This window comes from Pezoporus flaviventris, unplaced genomic scaffold (assembly GCF_033815535.1).
Source record: "Pezoporus flaviventris isolate CSIRO_AGI_PZ_B2104156 unplaced genomic scaffold, CSIRO_AGI_Pfla_v1 ptg000057l, whole genome shotgun sequence".
NCBI classification, from domain to species: Eukaryota; Metazoa; Chordata; class Aves; order Psittaciformes; family Psittacidae; genus Pezoporus; species Pezoporus flaviventris.
The window spans coordinates 1,909,973-1,934,244 of record NW_026892605.1 but is presented as its reverse complement, the minus strand read 5'-3'; the positions used below and the strand labels follow the sequence as shown (position 1 = coordinate 1,934,244).

At 41.0% G+C, this 24,272-nt stretch overlaps 1 protein-coding gene across 3 annotated transcripts in view; it reads right to left on the bottom strand.

The window, feature by feature from the left end:
* Window positions 1-14,995: 14,995 nt before the first annotated feature.
* The window catches only part of SLC38A9 (solute carrier family 38 member 9), a 46,442-nt gene continuing 37,165 nt past the window's right edge, over window positions 14,996-24,272 (bottom strand). For all 3 annotated transcript variants that reach the window (XM_061469410.1, XM_061469408.1, XM_061469409.1), the window contains 2 exons: window positions 18,119-18,208; window positions 14,996-16,454 (listed from right to left, as the gene is read on the bottom strand). In XM_061469410.1, the coding sequence (XP_061325394.1) occupies window positions 16,289-16,454; window positions 18,119-18,208 (256 nt within the window). In that variant the 3' untranslated portion in view covers window positions 14,996-16,288. The remainder of the gene's footprint in view (window positions 16,455-18,118; window positions 18,209-24,272) is intronic.

The window sequence follows — 24,272 nt, the reverse complement described above, 5'->3', positions numbered from 1 at the left end:
ACGTTTCCAGACATCTGCCTAGTGACTGCACATCTGAGCAGTTTGCTAAAACTTGGTCCAAGGTCCATGAGGTCCTTGGGCTCCTGAAATGACTTCCAAGGTTTGTAATAAATTGTACTGCTGAAGCAAGTCTCACATGATAGAAACAATGTGTGGTGCACTGCACTCAAACCACTCTGTGTTATTTTAACTTTTCAGCCTTTGAAAACATTCAGAAGGAAGCACATATATACTGAAGAAATCCGTACTTACAAATGTCATGAAAATAAAAAAGAGAAAACTTGGGGTGATGCCCCAAATTATCACCGTCCCAATGCAAGACTAGTGGATAACATAGTGCCAGTCTTCGCTGTGCTTTTTATTAGCCAGAAGTGAGGAAGAAGAGTGAAGCTGCTAAGGAATGAGCACTCCCCTAGATTTCCAGGGAAATTGCTTATGTCCTCCCATATAGGTCCCTATTCCTTTAGCCATGTTAAAGGAGTGAGGTCTTGACTGAGCAGTACCATAGGGTTAAGTGGTGGTGTCTGGGAAGGAGGGGTTTGTTTTCATTGCAGTGTTGTTGAGTTTCCCTTCCTGGTGCAAACACAGGCTTGTGTTGAAGTGTGAGTCAACAAACAGGTGGTGTGGGCTTTTAAGAAGCTTGGGCTTGAATCGGAATGCAAGCCATGAGCTAACAGCTAACATACACCTTGCTCTCTTCTTCCAGGTGAGAAGATAGCACTGCGGTACTGCAGGTAGATACTGTGAAGATGAATTATCACAGAAATAGCAAGGGACTCAGGTACTACTGTCATGGGTATAGATTCAGAGCACAGATTTAGTTTGTTCCTTTCTCTAATGCTGCCATTGTTATGATTATAATTATTGTTGTTGTTGTCATTATTATTATTAAGAATAAATCTATTATCAGGCTTAGATAGGACTTTCTGTTCAACCATATTTTGAATGAGCACAGCTGCTAGCTTTCAGATGCAAACCCAAATTATTTCAGGTAAGATCCATTAAGGTGCCAGTGCTGCAGCATCAGCAATAAATAGCTGGGATGGTTCCTCCTATAAACAATGTCTTAAAGAACACACACAAATGATGCAGATCCATGAAAACATAAAAAACCAGTGTGAGAGACATATGATGAGCAGCCTCATCCTAGAATCCTTGCGCAAATCAATAGGGCAAAATCTGCTCTCTGTGTACATACTTTGTATGACTAAAGCAATTAAAAGGCATAAAAAGGCCACGCAGTTGCTAAAGATAGACAAATGGGAAGTATCCTGTCCCTGGCTCAGTAGTCAGCAGAGGGTATGTGCTGCAGTCATTTATTATGGACCTGATCTTTGTTTTGCTTAGGAGTCCGTGAAGCATGCAATAGATTAACTTATATTGGAGCAGCCATGGCAGGTTGGCAGAGTCTCCCAGGACAGAACATGTTTTTTATTGCCCGGTTACATGCAGTCTTAACAAAGTTTTGTAATCGTGACTCAAGATAGGTGACATAAATTCTGGGTGGCATTTCACTACTGTGTTTCCCTAATTCTGGAATGAAAGCTAAGAGGAAAGCTATAAGCAGAAGTGGGAGAGAAATAGCAGAGGCAGATAAAGGCAGGTCTAAAAAACATATTAGACCCTGTTAAAGAGTGACGTGTAATGCAATGCGATTTTAATATTACATCTGTTAAGTATGTCCATGGTATGGTTTGTTTTCTATTAAGTAATTTGTAATATTAACTAGTTTTATAAAATTAAACAAAAAAACAACCAAACAACTCACAAACCCAAACCAGACCTGTTTAAGAATCAAGACATCAGCTCTATATGGTAAAGAACCCACTTGACTTCCTGACATTTAGAGACAACTGAGAGAAATGGTTCTGTAAGGTTGGTGATTGGGAAGATCTTTGGTTGATGGTAGCTTTTGCTGCAGGTCTGCTCCACATGTGTTATGGAAAAGAAGGGGGAACTCAGCTTCTCAAATCTCTCATCACCCAGCTGAGTGCTTTTCCTGCTGGATGTGGGCAGGACATAACCAGTCTGCTTCCTGGCTGCGTCTCAAGGGGCAGTTACGAGTGCTCTGCCCATTCCTGCTCAACCAGGAGTAGCAGGTAACAGAGGTTGGAGAACCCCGGTTTTTGCATCTCTCTTCCTCTATCTGTGAGGTAGGCTCTGAGCACTCCTGTGACTCCAGGAGTGATTGAAGATGCCTGCAGGCTTGGTGAATACACCGAAGTGCCAGTATCTAAAAAGGCTGTTAGACATCAAAGACTTTGTGAATCAGACTCAGTATGGACACCATCACAGAACTGTCAGTCTTCAGACCTGACCTTTCCTGACTGCATTTCTTTAGTCTTATTCATCTTTGCTGAGACTTGTTTGCTCAAATGCTCAATCCAACACATGTAATTGTTTGCAAGATGGGAAGCTTCCCTTTCCTTTGCAGCCTGCTCTAGCATGACCATGCTGTTGATTTTCCTTGCACTTCAATAATTTGGAATATACCTGCACTTAAGTGTCTCATAATAAAGTGTGTGTGTGTGTGTGTGCATACCTGTATTTACCAGGTTAAATAAAACTATTACTCAGTTCAGTGCTAAGTTTTAGTGTAACAAGTAGGAAAAAGCCAAGGTGTTGTAGACAAATGATACTTGTTAGAGAAAGGACCTTCTGCCATCAGTGCAGCTCAGAGCACCTGGATCCTAAGCTTGCTGAGACAGGAGTGCAGCTCTGGAGACAGAGAGGAGAAAGGAAGCAAATGAAATGCAGAGGCGTCCCCTGGCATGTTTAGTCATTGCAGAGGGCATATGTGATTTTATCAGTGTTGTTAGTGTTAGTCTTGCAAGAAACATTTTGAAATAGAACAGTGCAGGTGTGAAGGAGTAAGAAGTGGTGGAGCCTCACCTGAAAGCATCAGAGAAGTCAGTGATTGCAGCAGCTGAGGTGAAAGGCTCAGTGGGTTGCTCTAATAAAGGAGATTAGTGTCAATTACAAAAGTGTTTTAAGTAATATTTCACAATGGAAGAAAATACGGGATTGCATTCTGGGTTTTTTGGAACCAGGAAGAAAGATGACAGATGTATTAGAGTATTCCAGTATGAAGATCCTGGATAAACTAAGTCAGCATCATCCTTCAGGCTGGATAAACTAAGTCAGCATCATCCTTCAGGCTGTTTTAAATGACATGACACGGTTATCTAGCACAAAAAACATGCTGGGAATGATTCCAGAAATACAGTGACTCATGCATTTCCAAAACAGTCTTATAACAAGTTGCTGTCCAAATTTCCTGCTGTATTATATGTAATGCATATTCAGTGGTGCTGGTGCTGCTGGCACATTCCCCTCTGAGTCAGTATAGAGCCATTGCCCCGATTCAGAGTTAGGTGACCACTGTGCTGCTGGAGCTCCTGTCATTACAAACAGAAGGAAAAGAAATGTCCCAATTCCTTGTAGTCATCAGTATCCTTATAGAGATGGCAGTCTAATTCATCTCTGACCTCGTGGCCGTGTTTAAAGATGTGCACTTACCTTCTACATTTATGTGCCCTTCCAGTCAGTTACAACACTTTTCAGTTGAGTTAACATTTAGTACTGCGGAGAAGGTTAAGGAAAGAGAACAGGAAGCTGGAAGAAAGCATTAGTATATACATGTTTACTCCTTCTTTCAACCTAATGCTCCTTCAGACCTAATATTCTGTCTTAATGCTCCTTAACCCTTCCTGTGGATTCTCTTTGCACAATGTGTTTGACAAGCTGTCAGAGGCACAGGAAAGCATGGGGAGAGGTGAAGAGGAAGGTACAGAGGAGAGAATGACATGTACTGGCCTTACCCATACAGACAGTAAGGGATCACCAATGCCAGGGAGCAAGATAATTTGGTTACTCCACAAGCCCTGGAGTAATCCTCCATGGGGATTTCCCTCACTTCCCTTCTTTTTGCTACCCTGGGTGTTACTGCTAAAAGAGAAGCATATCAGCCTTTGGGAAATCTTGACCTGCCTATGTAGACATTCATCATTAATGCAGCAGCATTGATCTTGGACTGAAATGATCACATCTAAATCTGTTGAAGCTGCAAAAAGTAAAACTACAGACTGCAATAAAAAATTTGGGGCTTTCTCTGATCATTGGAGGCCATCACAAATATGAAGAAAGAATAGCAAAAGCCTCTTTTTTTTTTTTTTCTCCCTTCTTGGTGTACTGATGGTTTCCTCGAACAAAAGACATCACGAGGCTCTATGTGTCTTGCCCTCTGTAAATGTGAATGTTTCACACCATGTGGAAATCTGGAATTAAGAAACCATATCCCAAAGGCAATTGAATTGAATTGATTGTCTGGTTTGAAGGAGTCAAGTTTGAGTTTCTCCCAGAGCACATTACTTGTGTGCTGAAATAGAGCAATGATTTTCAAAGGTTAGGTGTTTCCTAATGCATGCTGGAAAACCACCTTTGTAGATTTGCACTGAGGCAAGATGGTATTTGAATCTGCTGGAAAGCTTTGCATATTCACATGGCCTGAAGGTTGGAAACATTTTATCACCAGCAGAGTAGCACAGATGACAGTAAAGATACAGTTCAGGCAATGGAAAATGAGATGAAAACAGTTGTTGAGACTCAAATTTTCTTGAAAACACTTTTTTTGAAGGAAGAAGTCCAGATGTCTTTTGTGGAGATGCACTGATTTGCAGAGTATGTTATTCCGGATCCCAGGGACAGGTCAGATAAGTACAGGTTGATCCCTGAATGGACTTTTGATTAAACATGGAAAATATAACGGCTTTTCTTGGCTATAAAGAGTGACATGCCATGTCCCTGCAGCTACTCCCCGTAGCATTTCCTGCAGCATTTCCTTCTTTACAGAAATCTTGCTGGCTAGATCACAGTTCACTTTTTAGCAATGATGGTTTCCACAGATCTTACTCTTGGGGATGTAACTCTTCCTCCAAGAACCTACCCTGAATGGCAGGGCAGTAAAAATTAGACACAGTAATGAAGAGCAACCTAAATCTGGTGTCTTTGTTAACCTGGTGCTAAGAAATCCAGGAGAACCAGACTATACTCAGTTTTAGTCCTGTGTCAAATAATCCAGATAGACTTCTTGCACTTGTTTTTTTCCAATGACATTTCTACACCACCACTCTTAAAAATTCAGTTGCAAAATCACACAAGGCCAACTCAAGAACAGAGCTACTGACAGATGAGGGAAGGACATGGGTGGGTTTTATACTAATGCTTAGTTCCTGGTTCTGCAGCTGACAGGATCCCTAGGCTTTACTGATGTCTGGAGATCTCTGGGTGTGTGCAGCCACATTCCTGTGCACACAATAGCTGGAAAAGTTGCTGCTGCAGCCCTGGAAAACATGGCTTTTCTTCACAAGTACAATTCATTTGTATGACTGCAAGCTGCAAAGCTAAGATTGCAGCTGGCAAAACAGCAAATAATTAGGGATGCTTTACCTTGTGGGATATATTCATGAGAGGTATTAAACAAATTATTATGCACTTACATTAAGTAAGAATATTCACGTACTCCATTACATGACATATTAAAAAAATCCAAACAACCAACCAGAGAACAATGCAACAGGCATACACCTGGAAAAGGAAGAGAATGAAAACTCATTGAATAAGAGTAGTGCTATAAAAAGCAGTAAAACTTTTGCCAGAGACCTTATAGTCTCTTGCACAGATTTACAATTGCGTTTGATCCTCCTCCTTCGGTTTCTCATGGGACCCTTGTCTAGCTTTGTCGTTCTTTATTACGAGACTGACATCAGTCAGCTGGTTTGTAGCCAGTTGCACTAATAATAAACTGGCAGGGAGTTCAGAAATTACTGGAACTATTTGGTCATCTTGAAACTTTTTCAAGGAGGACTACTCCAAAACTCTGGAAGGCAAAAAAAGACACGCTTTTAAATGCCATTTTTGTAATAGCTGTTTCACAGCAGAAAAAGTCTACAAAGGTCAGATTGTTTCAGTTTATTTCATGCCATGTTGGCCTTAAGAATTGTGAGGAGGACCAGGCAGCACAATCTCTCTCCTCCAAGAGGGACTAATTTCATATTAGCAAACAAAAATATATATTGGTTGAGCACCCAAACCTTTAAAAGCACAGAAATAATTTATTAGGGAGAATGACTTTTCATATTGTGTTGCCTACAGTTTTACAAGTAACAAACTCTATTTGTCTCATATGGTTTATAGTCCAATGTGGAACATTCAGAGGCTGCACAGGCTTTTGCATCAGCTGCACAAGCACAGTGTGTGATGGATCCTTGTGTTTGACTGCCTGACTTGCAGAGTTTTCTGAAGAAATTCAGCTCTCCTGTGCTGAGGTCATTCACTTACAGCTTTACAGTTCTAACCTGGCTCCATGGGAGTACGTACTGACTGCTTTGGAGTGTCTGGCTGCAGTGAGAGCTTGGTGGGGCTTAGTAATCTTACTAATACTCTGCGCGTGGTCAGAAGATGGAAACAATGACACAATGCTGTCCTCTGTCTCTGCACCTCTAGGGTTCTGGGTGGTGCTGCGCATGTCCTGAAGTAGCTCTTGGCATTGTATGCTGTTTTTCTATTAATTTCCTATTATTTCTTCTACAGGTTTTGTGTGCTCAGAAAGGCACCCCCTCAGGTGTGAATGCCTAGAAACTGGATATAGCCCAGAGGAGTTGCAGCTGTGTGTACCTGTATTCTACCAGCAAATCCATGATTGCTCCTTCCCCTTCACTGCCAGTAGGAAACATACCTCTTGAATTCACTCAGGCCATCATGCCTAATACATAACACAAGATCAAAATCCTTAGACTAGAACCATGACATTTTACTGTTCCTGAGAGCCAGGCTGTTGACTGCTGTCACACATTCATCCTCTTGGTGGACTGGATATCGAGGCGGGTGCATGATGCAACTGATCACAGCCCAGCATGGGCAAACTTCGTGACACAAGAGTGCAATGTGTACTTCAGGGGTTCAGGTAGCAGCAGAGAGATGCACATTGCCTGTGTCTCAGTCATACCCAGTGGTGTCCTCTCTAAACAGGTCAGCGCCAGAATGTGTATGCTTAAGCCTCTAGGTCCCCAGAAGAGATTCTTTGTACTTGAGCTGCACAGGTCAATGGCTCCTCTGCAGAGATGTCTGTTGGACTGTGCTGAAGAAGAACTGTCACTGGGAGTGCCAGAACAAGGACAGCTGATAGTTAGGTTAAGCAAACCTGGGTTAGTTGCTCTAAAAAGCAGTGCAGTACAATAGACAAGTGATGGGGCTGATGGAGAAGCACATAGCAGAAAACTGAGTGCTGAGTCTTCCATGACTTTATATACAGTTTATATATAGTTTGGCTTAACATTTTAAAATAAATGTGGTCAAAAAGGTTCACAGCTCCTCTCCAGCTGTCTGCCGGCTTGAGGTTTGTGGCTGTAGTCAGTAATGAAGGTAGTGAACTGCATGGAAATTCACGCAGCACTTAGAAAAGGGAGGATCTTTCAAAGCTCTGGGACCATTCCTTACAAGTGTTTTTGAAGAGGACAGAGTGCCCTTAGTGTGTTTTTTTTTTTCTTCCCCAGAATTACATGACAGCATCTACACACAACGGATTATTCACCAAATTTAGCAGGTTCAGCTTGGTGCATACTTTCCGTGTGGTTCAAGTGCTATTAAAATACTCCATGGAGAAATGTTGCTGACAAATAACTAACAGGTAAGGAACAAATACAGAAGGGACCAATAAATCCCAGAGCACTTGTGCATTTTTGCCCAAAGAGTCAAAGAAAAGAAAGATCCACCCTGGGATGAAATAGCCAGCTGGGGGTACTTCACAGGTATTCTGTTTTTTCCTGTATGAGTGATCACTGCTCAAAAAAACCCAACAAAATCAAAACCAAAACTCCAGCAGTTAAACCCTCCCCGGATTGTGCTTCTCACATTCTGTGTTTTACTTTGTTACTCACCTCTTCAGTGAGTTTTTTTAAAGGTAAATCAGCTGTATCACACTCAACAATACAGCATGTAAACTGTGATGCAGGTCACATTGCATCTGAATAACAGCTGCTGAGGTACACTCAGCTTTTTGCATGGAAAGCTGAGTCCTGCTCTTTCTGATGGAATATTCCCCTAACTGCCAAGATCTTTTCAAGAGCAATTTCTCCTAGGCCTGAATCAGTGCCCACTGAAAGCAAAAGGAAAGATTCCTATTGATGGCAATGGTCCCAAGTAAGCCAGAGGTCTAGGCTGCCCTTGCCAGAAAATCTTGTTTATGTGCATTTTGATGACTTTTAAAGCTTCTTTTCTTTTTTGTAGTTGTCTTTCTATATGGATCTAAGTTTTCAGTGAGTTTTTTTCCAGACACTTCGCATACTGGATAAAGTCGGGTTGAAGTGTTTCTATCCTTGACTCAACAGAGAAGATAATTTTATCAGGTTAATTTTTAAAAGACCTGCTTTACTCAGGGTGCACTGGGAAGCATATGCAATGTTAAAACATTCTGCCATCCAATGGCCTGATTTTCCCTGTATAAACACATGGGATGGAAGTAAAAGACTCAGTCATGTGCTAAAGAAAACGGTGCAGTGCCCTCACAATAAAACCATAGAAGCCAGGGTTTTAACAAGTTTACCCAGTGGCTGAAGTTTACTTGCAGTTTGGCCTCAGAGGTAAGTATAGACATTCCAGTGCGGATGGGGATTGAGGGCAGATTTCACTGTGGAAAGAACTGGGACAGTCTCTTAAGCTCTCAGGGAAGGTGTGGGAGCCTTGATGCCACTAAATGGCAATTTATTACCAAGGTGCAAATCAGGTGAACAAAGCTGTCTGAAACGGGCTCATTGGGGCATCTGAATAATCTTCGAAAACAGAGAGGAAAGGAATGAAAAACCGTAGGCCTTTATGTAAGAGTTTATTTCTGGAAGTGCTGCAGCCCATCATTTCTTGCAATTGCTATGAGGAGGTAGCTGGCTGCCTGCAGAAAGGAAGTGCTGACTGTGATATAAACAAGTGCACTCAGAGAGCAAACTGTCATCTACTGTTTTGCTTTAACTGAACTTGTTTTCTCCTGTTGGAGTAAGAGCAGGAACAGTCACAACTCACTGATTTCATAGATCAATATTGGTTTAGGACAGACTTCAGTTAGTTCAAAAAAATCGGCCCCCTTTCCCAGCTTTAAGAACAGCAAATTTTGTTACAACCACGATATCCCAAATAACTATTCAGAGAAATCACAACTAGCTGGACCTTGGACAAGGTAACACCTGAACCACCACGGTAAAAATAGTTAGGGAGGTGGTGGCACCGTAAAGAAATGTGATTTCAAGAGCTTAATCAATTTAGTCTTGGGAAGAAGACAGCTGTTTCCAGGGCAAGAGCAAACTGCTCATGGCAACTCTCAGAGACAGGATACGATCATTTGCCCATTGTTGTTAATCTGGCTGAGCCCTAAATAGCTGCTCTATTTCCATAATAGAGGACTTCAGTTATGTAAATCCTGTCTCTCTCAAGCCGAAGGACTGCAGGCAGGACAGGAGAGATTCAGCCTTCCTTTTAGTGAAGAGTGTTGTTCTTCTACAGTAGACATGCCAAGTGAGCATGAGCTTTCCCAAATCCCAAACCCACAAAGCCAGAACAAAGCATTATCAGGAATCAGCAGCCTCTGCCACCCTGTACCAGCTCAGAACTCTTGGGCTGGAAGGTGTTTATGCTAACTCGGTATCCTGACCAGGCTTTTATTACACATCTGTATGAAAAAAAAACCAGATACTCACTAAGGAGATAAATAAATAAAATGAACAGCTTCAAAGCAAAACAGCCTCCCCTCTCCTACCATAACCAGCCTGCAATTTGAATGCCCTGTGGTAATTTCATAATACAATCTCCTTCTGCTCTAAGTTGAAGCCAGCTGCACAGTGGGGACAATGTCTCTGTTCGGTGTGGCATTTAGTATCTAGCCTGGAACTCAATGTGTAGGCATTTCTTCTCCCCTCATATTGCAGCTGAATGACTTTGCTGTGTTGATTTGAAATGACCTGACTAATCTCCACTTCCTCTAACAGTTTAATGAAATGGCAAAAGTGAACAAGGAATTGAAAAAAGACCATTCAAACAATGATGAAAAGAAACACATGGACAGCAGTTTTTAAACAGTCTTTGGGCTATTGGAAATAATTCAATGAGCTTCAGCCAAGCTGTAATATAAACATACTAAGAAGGGACCAAAAAGTGTTTTATATAAAGCCACATTTTTCATCTGGACTGTTTAATCTACTTCAGGATTACAAAAAGGAGGTATACAAGGAAACCCGTAATTAAGTACATTTTGATGACTTAAAATGGAGACCCTTCCTGCCCCACTCAGATCAGTTGGTGTTTGGAAATACAAACCACAGAGCAACAGCTACATTGTGCTGGTTTCACCATATGAAATTTCAGGAGTGAGTGGTAGAGAGGATCTGGCAAGTCGAGTCCCACTCCCTTCCAAGAAAAGTTTAATGCTGTTCTCAACTGCAGAAGAAATTAAGTACCCTGATCGTGACTGCAACCTCACAGAATACCAAGTTGGAGGGAAAAGCCTACACTGTACTCCCCCATCAAGCACAATACAATGAGCTAAAACAAACATATCAGTGCTTTGGATATTGTTAGCCGTTTACTTCCTATTAGGAAGTTACTGAGAGCTACCATAAAATAATATTTTTATTACTGAAGACAGCTCCCAGATTTCATGAACTGCCCATGGGAATGAATTTCTGCTCCTGACTGAAGGTAGAGGAATACCGTTTTACTGGTACCAGCTATTACCAAGCACTGCTCCTCTTTCCATTATTATTTTTTCTCAGTTGCCTTCATATCCATTATAATTGTGACAGATGTTTAGTGCAGTTGTCCTCTGGAACAAAACATCTTGAAAGGCAAAAATATGCTTTCTAGAGGCTATTGTATCTCTCCTCTCCCTTCCTACCATTTTGCTGCAGAACATGGCCATTGCAGCATAGAATCATAGAATAGTTAGGGTTGGAAAGGACCTAAAGATCATCCAGTTCCAACCCCCCTGCCATGGGCAGGGGCATCTCACACTAAACCATATCACCCAAGGCTCTGTCCAACCTGACTCTGCACACCGCCAGGGTTGGAGCATTCACAGCTTCCCTGGGCAACCTATTCCAGTGCCTCACCACCCTCACAGTAAAGAATTTCTTCCTTATATCCAATCTAAACTTCCCCTGTTTAAGCTTTAACCCGTTACCTCTTGTCCTATCACTACAGTCCCTAATGAAGAGTCCCTCCCCAGCATCCTTATAGGCCCCCTTCAGATACTGGAAGGTTGCTCTGAGGTCTTCACACAGCCTTCTCTTCTCCAGGCTGAACAGACCCAGCTTCCTCAGCCTGTTTTCATACAGGAGGTGCTCCAGTCCCCTGATCATCCTCTGGACTTGTTCCAACAGTTCCATGTCCTTTTTATGTCGAGGACACCAGAACTGCACACAATACTCCAAGTGAGGTCTCACAAGAGCAGAGTAGAGGGGCAGGATCACTTCCTTTGACCTGCTGGTCACGCTCCTTTTGATGCAGCCCAGGATATGGTTGGCTTTCTGGGCTGCAAGCCGGCTCATGTTCATTTTCTCATCAACCAACACCCCCAAGTCCTTCTCCACAGGGCTGCTCTGAATCTCTTCTCTGCCCAACCTGTAGCTGTGCCTGGGATTGCTCCAACCCAGGTGTAGGACCTTGCACCTGGCGTGGTTAAACCTCATGAGATTGGCATCAGCCCTCCTCACAAGCGTGTCAAGGTCCCTCTGGATGGCATTCCTTCCCTCCAGCGTATCAACCGAACCACACAACTTGGTGGCATCAGCAAACTTGCTGAGGGCGCACTCAATCCCACTGTCCATGTCAGTGACAAAGATGTTGAACAAGACCGGTCTCAACACCGATCCCTGGGGGACACCACTCGTTACTTGTCTCCAGCCAGACATTGAGCCATTGACTACATCATCCTGGTGTTATGCACACGGCAACGTCTGGCACTTCAGGAAGCCTCTCCTGCTTCCCAGAGCAGCTCCAGCACCCAGTTGTACTGTTGCTGCCTCTCAGCTTTCTGCTGTTATGCCATGAATGTCATGGCCATGGCAACAAGCGAGTTAACCAACCTTAGGGCTGACTGCACATTCTTGCATGTTAATTAATATTTACGCAAAGTCCAGCATTTACAGTTAGGAGATGACAGACATAAGCAATGATAGGTAACCAATTGCTCTTGCAACCTCTGCATGCTCAAGCTGATACCCTGTGGAAAAAGTTGTGCGATCATGTAATCAATAGCCAACATTTGTGCAGAAACCTGGTAGCAGAGAGGGCAGCCTCGAGGCTGGGCAAGCTGTCAGCCTGACCAAGTGTCAGCATTGCAAGCAAATGCATTATCTTTACATATTTTTTGTATGTGGAGTTTGAAAGGCTGAACTTTAAGGAAATGTGACATAAACCAGCCTCCCATTTCAGTGGAGCCCCTCCACTTACATGATGCAGCGTTTGAATCCCGAATGCCCTTCTTTGCTGCGCTGATCCTTAAAGCTACATGATTTAATATATTAAAATTACATTAATAATCCAGAGAGAACTGGAAAAACTGATTTGTGGGAACAAATGCAGCTGTGAGTAACTTGAAGAGCAAAGGGAAACAGAGCTAATAAGCACAGCAGAGATTCTGAAGACTGCTAGAAGCTGAAAGGAAGAGTCTGGGCCACAATAACATTAAGAAACTGGAACAGATAATAACAGGCCGTTACAGAGTAGGCAGTGAGGTTAGCCCAAGCATGGATATGGAGAACGCAATTCTTTCTCTTGCAATGGCAGAAGGCAGACACAAAAGCCCCACCATCTTTGTCCTTAGAAAATACAGCTTCCGCTGATCACACAGCTCCTGCTGAAAAACAACTTGGTCTTAGTGCTCAGGCTTGCATAATCACCCACAGACATTTCCACAGCTGTTCCTGGAGCTTCCTGGGAATTTCCCCAGCTACTGATGCTTTGGCACTGTCTAAAGGTCATGGTGGGTTAACGCCTTACGTGTCTTGAGATCCAGACCTTAGCTTGATGGTATCAGAACAGATCACAACTGCTTGAGCCTCATGCAAAGTAAACCAGTTTGCACCAGTGAGTTACCACACAGTATGGAGGGCTGGATTTTCAGAGTGCAATAAGATAGATGCCAGGCAAAGAGTCTGGTACTATTATGAAGAAAACCTTAGGTTCTTATTCAACACCCAGAGTTGTATTTCAGCTCAAACGTAAAGACAAAATTTAGTATTTCCAGCAGAAACTATTTTTCTGCTATGAGAGGGTAATAAATGACATTTCACAATACACCATCGGGTCCATGTATTACTTTTTCTGCTCCATTAAATTACATGATGATTTGCTGGAACAGAGAACATAAGGAATTGGAATTAGCTAGCTGTCACTGTGGGTTGCATGAGCAAGCAAGATGCAGTGTGCATTTTTGGAGAATTACATTTTGTGCTTGCAAGAGAAGAGACGCTGCAATGTAATTCTGGTCTCTTAGATCATTTAAGTTGCCATTAAACTATAAAATATTACTTAACTTAGGGTGTTGCCTATTAACAAATAAAAAAACCACATTCCTAACTTTCTTCTGACACTTGTAAAGATCTCAGTTGCTGGTAGTAAAATAAATACTTTTTCATAAGAAAATGTACTTCAGGTGATGACAGTGCAATGAAATACTTGTTATCACTTTAATACTTATAAATTTATAATTGAAATCACAGCTGTTAATGGTCTCTATAAATAAACAGCACAGCAAGAACCTATCTCTGTAACCCAGGGCTCAACCAGGCTTTTACTGAATAATTTGATACTGAATAATTTCCTTCTAAATATTAACTTGGATCATTGTACATAATGATAACAGCTGGAAAAGAGACAAACAGAAGATGCAATTAAGACACTTCATTGTGAAATGTCTTACTTGGGAATTTCTGCTGAACTATTGGAATCTAACAATTTAATTCTACTAAAATCAATTAACATGTTCCTTTACTATGGCAAGGATTTAACTCATGGAATCATACCCAGATGGAGTCTGGAAGGACATGATGAAATTGAAGTACCTGCACTACTCATCAGGGTTAAGCACTGAATCTATAACAACCACAAGCGCTTAATGTGACTGAGCCAATGATGCTTGAAACCCTGCATCTTTTGTTCTTTCCTTTTGGTGTTTGAGTACTTCTCTATCAAATAACTGTGAATGTTTTAGCAACACACTACAGTTGTGGAGCTGTAAATCTGTGAAATTTGTGGGAAAGATGAGGAAGTTTGTGGGGAAGTAAAAAAAAAAAAAAAGATACGGGTTTAACTGGTGAAATACACTGCTGAGATCATTGAGGGAATGCAGCCACCTAGTTACATACAACAACAACGACCTAGACAACCAAGGAAGTATCTTACGGTAAAGGTCAGACCCAGACCCTAAAAAGGAGCTGTGTAGACCAGTGCTAATGGTCTCAGCACTGCGAGATACACTCACTGTCAGGCAGTGAAAAGGATGTTCAGATACACCTTAGACATTTAGGAAACAGATGGGAGCATACACAGGGAAAATGACCAGGATGGGGTAAATACTTCTCTGTAATACAGAATAGATGATGGATATACTCTCCAATCCTCATCTAAAGGCACAGAAAGTTTCACAAGAAAAAAAGAATCTGAATTATTCTACTCTGCAGATAATATTCCAAGCCCATATGATATTGTATTTCATACAAGCAAAGGACATTTATGTCCTTTACACAGTTTGAGGAGCCTAACTCAAACAGATGTACATTATTACTACAAAAGTTCATAGCATTTCCCATAGAAGCATGGTGATAATCTAGGTTATGCTTTTCGTTGTTGTTCTGATGAAAATGCAAACTCTTACCCGGCAATGTAATAATCTTTCCCAACTCAACTCCTACTTCACAAATATTGCATCATTCCAGCTTTTTTCCTCTTTTACTTCTGAATTCAGCATTGCTCAGAGTCCTCTTTCAATTATTCCACATTTGTTGATTATTTCAATACACTGAAATTCTGTACAGAGAGGAGGTTTTACTCTCTCTCTCCAACCACAAAAGATGACATCCCACTAGTGTCTGGTAACTTAATTATTGCATGTTTTGGGTTAAGACTCAGACTCATACGGTATGTTAAGGAAGGTGCTTACACATGTACACCCTCTTAATTAGCAAACAAGAAGTTAAAAAAACCCACAACCCAAACACCAAAAAACCCACAACAAAACCCTTCCTGGATTTTTCCAGCTTCTGTTAGGAATTATTTAAAACTTAAATTACTTTATTTAGTCCACAATTCTGAAGAGTGCTTGCTTTGTCTCTGCTCACATCCAAAACATCTGGAGTAATGTAGTAGAAAAGCATAGTGAGAGATCAGAATTAAGACCCTACAAGGGAGGGAGCAAGCCTGTGATGAACACTGTATCCAACATGCATCCATAAAACAACATGCAACTCCTGATAAGGCAACTTCACAGCACATAAGAGCCCAGCTAACAGAGTTGAAGTGAGGTAAAGCCTGGAATTCTGATTTTAATTGTCTTGTTCTAATTTCTTTCATCCTCCTGACTTTTTTCTTGTAAAAGCCCAAATAACTTGTGCATATATTGGTTCTGAATAAAACACTGAGACATGACTTTATTGTTTCTCTTAGTTGGAATTTCCTAGCGGAAAAACACTGCCAAAACAATTTAACAGCACATTCAAAATTAAGAGTGCATTTGACCCAAATAACTATAAATGAACCTAGAACAAAACAAAACAAAAATTTCTTCCATTTTCCAAACAAAACAGGAAAATAACTGCAACAAAGAGCATTTCAAACAGTCACTGAACAATACTGTGAAAGCATGTTTGTTAATAAAGGTAAGCACAGTTCCTTTGGAGAAAAGAGGAGTTCTACAGCCTGAGGCTGAAAGCTGTGTGTTTGGAGAAGTGTGCCGTAAAAAACTAAAGTATGTGAGCTTCATTAATCTTTGATGTACATTTAACAAAACAAGGGACCTACTTCATTGTTATGTGAAACATTTCACTTCCCATAAAATTGTGTTTTTAGAGGAGCAAGACAGGGCTCCTCTCAAGCACCTGAAAGATGTGTTTTGAATTTATTTCAAAGGTGCAGTTTTTCTCAAGATCATATTGAGGACTGTTCGTTCTCATGCATGACAGTGTTGCTCAAGGCTGTTGCCAAATGTCACAGTACTACTTGTGACAGCCACAGGGAGAAGGGGGAGTTTTCACAATAGGAATTGTGCAATCAGATTAGCCAGTCCAAGGAGGATTATAAAGACGTGAATGATCAATGCTGGCCACCTCAGCTGCCCAGCACGATGCTGTGAGATCACGTAGATGAGGGATGGATACACGAACACAAAGGCCAGACCACATGTTGCTCCAGAGTATCTGAGGAAAGGGGAAGAGGGGAGATGAGATAAAAATGAAAGAAGAATGCTTTGTGTAAACTCTTATTTCTTGTTGTCATTTCTCCCCCCCCTCAAACCAATGCACAGTTTGGCTGAACAGTATCTGCAGTTGCTAAAGATAAATTTCTGTTCCTTGCTGTCCTTCACCAGCATTTAATTGTCCCTCTCTGTGTTGCTCAGCCCCCTGCTCCCCTGTACCTGCACTCGGACACGCCTTTGACATTTCAGTCACATGCCCAGATGCTTCTGCAGACTGACTCCCTATCTTTGACTTAATGTTTCTACTTTAGGGTAACGTGTCAACATGCAACAGAGAAAGACAGGAGAGTGCATCCTTTTTTAGGCATCCTTTACTGTTGGAACTGCAAATTTCACTGCACTCAGACATCCGAGAACACATGTTAAAGCTTGTAAGCATAGAAATGCTCCTGAATCTGCAACTTTTATTTTAATTTATTTAATGACCTCCTAGCAAACCATTCTCCAGAACCAAAAATATCAACATGCCCTCCTGGTAACATGATGAACCACAGCAAGTGAAACACATAACTGTTTCTTTTCTAACTGCTCCCTTGCTTACCAAAACCTTATTATTTTCCCTTACTTTGAGTTTCCACCTAATAAGCTATACTGCAGCCAAATACGCTTTATTATTTTATTTCAAATATTTGAACACTACTTTTAGACAAAGCAATCACAAACATCACAATACAGACTGACCATCTGCAACACAAAACCAGCAAATACCTAAGTTAGGCTGTATCTAGAGAATTTATCAGGTAGAAATTTACTGTTTTAAATGTTTGGTTACTGTGCACAGTGAACATGTTATGGAAGGTAGGGATCGGTTTGTAAAGAAGAGAAATGTATTGCATGATATTTATTTGGAATGAAGAACCAGAATATCTGTATTACTGGAATACAAAGGTTTTCACTAAAAGGAGAGGTAGGGAAAAAAAACACCAAAAAACCCCACCAAAACACTTAAAATCAGCACTGAGCAAAAGTAAGTTATTTTGCTACTCAAGTCAGAACCAAGCCTGTAATTCTGGTTTTATAATTGCAGATTTCTGTATTTTTAAACACCTGCCTCTCCTGGTTGCTGTAGGAAAGATGCAAACTAGGAATGAATAACAATGATTACAAATACGGTGGTGTCAAATGTAGAAACTAAAATTCCTTACACTGTTTTCTCTACTCTTTATCAATTCTATGTTAACATGGTAAATATAAGATATCATTTAGAAGTACAACTTTAATGTCACTTTTCCCTTTGAAGTTACTTATTTTCTTGGATTGCTATTACAGACTTCCAAACCAGCTTCAAGTGGTCTTAACATAAAGCAAAAACTCAAGAGAAGCCACAAAATAACCAAGCAACTTTTCCCCTGACACCATAATCTTTCAGGCATATAGGTCCTTAGATACAGCTCCAATGAAACCTGGGGAAACATCCCAATCACCTCAGACAGTCATGTGTCAACAACTTTAAAAGAGTTAATTGTTTATATCTCCAAATCATTATTTACAGCTTTAAAAGGTGTAAGCGTCTTAAAACATAAAGATATAAGCACCTGCACTAATACTGCTCCTTTCAACATCAAGAGGCAAACATGCAGCAACACCACAGGCAAATTCACTCACCTTATGATACCTCCTATATTTGGATAAAATATTGCCACTGCCACTCCAGCTCCTACAATTGCTATGTTCAGGATGAGCACGTGGAAAATGCTACAGGAAAGTGAGGAAAGAATGTTAAAATCTATGTTATATTTACTACAAAATACTACTAATTATCCTAACATTTACCTGGTACATGGATGGCATTTGCATTTGTATGACTCTATTGAAGCTAAGAAATAGCTTTAGGAGGACTTGATTTATCTATTAGTTTCACAGCAAACATAACATCTACTGAATATTCAGAGTACCAAACCCTAAATATATGGTGTTTTGACTCAAAATATTCTTAAGGAGTAAGTACCATTCTACGTGTAATTTGGCAGTTCTTTTGAAAAACATCATACGTGGTACTCAGCACTCAAGTCTTTCAGATGGATATTCAAATACCAAAAAAAACAATACTGTATAACTTAACTCCCACAAGAAAGAATTAACTTGCTCAGAGAATTATCTGAATTGATCAAACTGAACTAATGGAAACCAGAAGATATGAAAAGATGCATCAGTGGAAAACATTACACAGAATTCTAGGGGGGAAATAACACCTTAAAACTTGAACTCTGATGCATTTTGATAGAGGACAAACATTTAGATGTCATTTAATACTTGATCTGTGTTCTATCTATGCTGGAATTTTTTGTTGAATTTGTTTTTATAAATTATTTCCTGTTGCTTTTCATGTTGTGCTAAGGATGAAAAGCCAGAGATTTTCTGTTCTGCAAAGGCAGCTTTTAATGGATCAGGCAAACTCAGTGTGGCTATGTACAGAACTGAGACTCAGGAGAGTATTGCTTTTCTTTAGAGAACATGAAATGCTGGCATATTTTACATAAGGTACAGTCAAGAAATATCATAAAAACCTGTGATATTTTGGTGACACAGCTGTTTCTATGAAGGGAAAAAAGAATTCACACAGAGAAAACAGGTTTTGTTTATTCTGCCGAAGGATTTGATTTCTTAAAATAAACAAAATCTGTAAGCCAATGCTAATTTTTTCCTAACTGTAGAAGTATCTATATTATGGAGATGCTGCAAACTAAGAAGCTTTTCAAAAGCGACACTTCCATGGCTGAAAGGCTGGCTGCCAGCTTGCAAGTTAGGAAGAAAGATTAGAGGCGTAGGGTAGTCTCATTAAAGTTTAGGGTAATGTAGGCAATTTAAACTCAAAGGAATAATTTAAGTTATAGACTATTTATGTTTGCTTTTTAAAATTAATTTAAAACAGACAAAAATTTTATCTTTAATTTTGCATATGACATTTTAACAGTGCTTCAACAGACTGAAGATTACTGTGCGAATACAGTAGCTGAAACTAAGAAAAATGTAACTGGATGTAAACCTGGTAAACTCCCAAGAATAAAGATATAAAATCCCCCAAATCAGACTTATTAGAGGAGGTTTACTGCTTCTCAGTATTGCTAAGGGAAGCCAATTAACTAAACTTCACAAAAAAGTGCTATTAAAAATTACTTCCTCTCTCCCCACACATACAGCAGGTTGCAGATCTTACAGACAGCATAACTGAAACCAATTATTTATGCACACAAAAAATGACAGCACTTTCTTCTTTTCTGATATCCATCTGATAGGATGAGGGATTAAAAAGAGTGCAGGCTTAGTAATTAGCCTTGCAAATTTGGGTCAGTTCAGAGTATTTTAGCAGAAACCCAGTAAAAAGCCTGAAGTATTTCATTCTAGTATGTTTTGAAGCAGAAAAAGTGATTTTGTAGTTCAAAGTTGTTGCTCTTTAAGAAATTAATTCTAGCTTCTTATAACTGCAAAAGTGAAGTGGGGTGTGTGTGTGTTTGGTATGAAATGAAACCTTTCAACTTCTTGATCTGGGAAAAAGTACTTGGGTTGGGGGGAATGTGTTTTGGCTCAACTCAAAACAATGTTCAAGACGCTGGAGCATCCAAAACAATTCAGTGCTTGCAAAGCCATGCTTTGCAGTTTTAATTGTTACAATTAAGCAAGATCCTCAAGAATAGAGCCAAAATCAGAAAAGCTGAAAAGGACTTAAATCAGGACAAAAGGTTACACTGTGTTTCTCCCTTGGAATATCCTTGCTTCTTTTTCTACCTTTCTGAAACAGCCGCAGTTGTAGCCATGATATTGGACAATAGGTGTTGAACTTGCAAACCGTTTCCTTTACCTTTGCAGATATTCATTCCAAGACAGGAAAAAGCCTCATTCTTAACGGAGAGAACACCATTATCATTTATTAAAACTGTCCTTCCAAATAAAGAAGAATATGATATCTAGGGCTACTGGTAGCTGTATTATTTGAGATAGTATTTTTCTTAAGACTGTATGTCTCATGGAGGTGTGCTGCACAAGGAAAAAGGCTTTCCCATACCCCATGACATTTAACAAGTTTTAAATTCCTCTATTTTAGCCTGACACTGGCTTATGGTACAATTAATGGTATCATCATACATTGCAAAAGGGCAGTTAGGAAAACAGCATTTTGTGGGAATAACAATACCTGCTTATTACGGCTGTACGAAGTAAAGTATTTAGATTATATTAGAGGTCAGGGGAGACTTGGGCCCTTTTTACCTAACCTTCCTGTTTGCACATAGCTGTTTTTCAAAGCAGCATAACTTTTTTCCTCATGGTCACAGGCAGCAGAGTTGGCTGGCCCACCCCTGCCAGGGCTGGACTGCTCCCCTGGGCAGCCTAATGAGGTTTGGTGCTCAGAGGCACAGGTTTGATTGCCTTAAGGATGCTGTAATTCGCAAAAGAGGCATACTCCTACAATCCACGAGCACTGTCTTGTATTTTCAGTCCTCAGTCTCAATATTCTCACTTGGGCAGAGGAAGACTCTAGCTCTTTCCTATGAAAGGAATCACTGCTCAACTGCAAAAATCCAGCAACCCCACAAAAAGAGGAGGGAAAAATAAATCAAGATGTCCTCTAAGTCTCTTTTTTTACCCCATTGCAAGGTTAACTTTTCAGATTAACAGTCAAGAAACAACCTGGTATGCCAGAAAATCACTACAAGGCTTGTTCTGTCAAGTTCTGTCCTGTGGAATTGAACAAAAGTGACCACATATATCAAATGAACTTCAGCATCGTCAAAGTAAGAATCATATTGAAAACTGCGAAACCAAATGCTAGGGCAAGAGACATTTAAAGAAAGAAACTGATTGTAAATCCTCTCAGGTCAGATGCAAGGAAATTAGAAGTGCTGGACTTAGCATGTGGTCATACACAATAAGGGAAAAGGAAAACATGAAAGCAAGGAGAAAAGCAAAACAGGATTATTTAAGTAAGAATTTTTGAAAGATTACTGTGTCTAAAAATGCATTTTCTTCCTCACTCAAGTGACATTGGGCAAAAATACTATGAATTACAACAGTTAAGAAGACAGAAGCTAGGTGAAGAGCAGATAACTAAAGACCCATGCAGACAGCAGAAATCTATTTAATTGCATCAGAAGACATGCATCTGTGGGAGAACTGGCAGGTCTGCTGGGCTACCATGGAGTAAAGGGAGGACAAGCTTTAAGGAAAGCCAAATGATTTCTGTCCATCAGCTTATTTTAACATCTGAAAACAGGAAAGATGTCAAAAAGTTCTAAAATCTGATCAGATGACTATGCAAAGCATTTTATGTGCAGCACATAATTAATCAAGGGAATCTTTGTGACAAATATCACTGTAGCTAAGAGTCAGTAATAATAAAAAAAAATTAGCATTCTGTACACGTAAAATCTAAAGTCACGTAAGAAACAGCAGATAAACAACATGCCTTTGGCCCTCTGTCACCCATTAAATGATGACATTGCAAACATATCTCACTTTAGAAAATAATTTCCCAATACACAGCATTTTGGCTTTCCTTTACAAAACCAGGGAGAGAACAGAATGAACAATTCCTTGGGTTTTGTCCCAGTACGTCACTTGCTATGTTGTAGTCTGTACACTAGCGCAGATTTTGCAAAATGAGAGAAGGAATTGGGATGCTTTCTCTTGTCTCTGAATCTCCTGTAGGAAGCACAGGAAAGGCTGAAGATGTCAGAAGATTTCTGTGCCAGCATGTCTATGCGTGTATTTGTTTTCAAGACAGGCACAGACACAGAGAAGTAGCTTTTACTGACAGAACCTGATATCTCACTGGGGACATAAGTCTCACCTCTGCGCCTGCCAAGATCATAGAGCAGATCCTCCTGGAAACTAGGCTAAAGGTACATGGAAAATAAGGTCATCATTGGTGACAGCCAAAAGGCTTCACTAAGGGCAAATCATGCCTGATCAATTTGGTGGCCTTCTACACAGGGGATACAGAACTGATGGACAGGGGCAAAGCAGCTGACGTTGTCTACATGGACTTGTGCAAATCATTTGACACTGTCCCACATGACATCCTTGTCTCCAAATTGAAGAGACATCAATTTGACAGATGGACCACCCAGTGGATAAGGAATTGGCTGGATGGCTGCATGCAGAGAGTTGTGGTCAATGGCTCAATGTCCAGATGGAGGCCAGTAATGAGTGGTGTCCCTCATGGATCGGTGTTGGGACCGGTCTTGTTTAACATCTTTGTCACTGACATGGACAGTGGGATTGAGTGCGCCCTCAGCAAGTTTGCCGATGACACCAAGCTGTGTGGTTCGGTTGATACCCTGGAGGGAAGGAATGCCATTCAGAGGGACCTTGACACGCTTGTGAGGTGGGCTGATGCCAACCTCATGAAGTTTAACCATGCCAAGTGCAAGGTCCCACACCTGGGTCGGAGCAATCCCAGGCACAGCTACAGGTTGGGCAGAGAAGAGATTCAGAGCAGCCCTGTGGAGAAGGACTTGGGGGTGTTGGTTGATGAGAAAATGAACATGAGCTGGCTTCAGAGTGTGCTTGCAGCCCAGGAACCAACCATGTGCTGGGCTGCATCAAAAGGAGCGTGACCAGCAGGTTGAAGGAGGTGATCCTGCCCCTCTACTCTGCTCTCATGAGACCCCACCTGCAGTCCTGCATTCAGCTCCGAGGTCCCCAACATAAAAAGGACAAGGAACTGCTTGAGCAAGTCCAGAGGAGGCCATAAAGATGCTCTGAGGGCTGGAACCCCACTCCTATGAAGACAGGCTGAGAGTTGGGCTTGTTCAGCCTGGAGAAGGCCCTGGGGAGGCTATAGAGCAGCTTCCAGTGCCTAAAGAGGCCAACAAGCAATCTGGAGAGGGACTTTTTACAAGGGCCTGTACTGACAGGAAAAAGGAATGGCTTTAAAGTGACATAGGGGAGACTGAGATTAGATATTAGGAAGGAATTCTTAGCTGTGAGGGTGGTGAGGCGCTGGCACAGGTTACCCAGAGAAGCTGTGGCTGCCCCATCCCTGGCAGTGTTCAAGGCCAGGCTGGACGGGGTTTGGAGCAACCTGGTCTAGTGGAAGGTGTCTCTGCCCATGGCAGGGGGGTTGGAACTGGATGATCTTTAAGGTCCCTTCCAACCCAAACCATTCTGTATATTTCAGCAGCTGGTAAAAATGAACTAGCCCATCCTAATGATGTTAAATCCAGAAACAAAACCAAAGCAAACTATCTCAAAACCTTTCTGTAAAAACTGAGCAGTATTGGCTAGAAAAGGTTGAGCTGGAAAGCTGCAAATGTAATTGAACAGAACAGAAGAGTGCTTCGTGTTGAGTTGTACCAGTTAGTCCCCATTGCATAGGAAAACTAAGGGCAGACCTTAGTTGTAAATGCAGAGAAGCCAGAACCTAGAGGATAGCTGAATGATTTCTGTACTGTATTTAAGGTAGCTGGGATACTAGAGAGGAAGACACAGCCAGACAGCCAGAATGTACTCTCTTATCACTATAGGTTGGAGAGATTTAAGTGGCTTCCTAGAAACCATTTTTGACTTCTCAGAAACTGTAAATACCTCCCTATGAGGAGTCTAAAAAAAAAAAAAAAAAAAGAGTGAAGCTACCCACAGGATGTCCTGGAGACAAGAACCAAAAGAACCAGGCAAGTATTTGCATCATCACATTCGTCATACAATGAAGGCTTAAAACAGCAAGCTGGAATTAACCTGAGAAGAGACTGGTATGAAGCTGTAGGGAAATGAAAACCATTCTGGTCAGGGAGTAACTGGAGGGAGGAGATAGGAAGAGGCA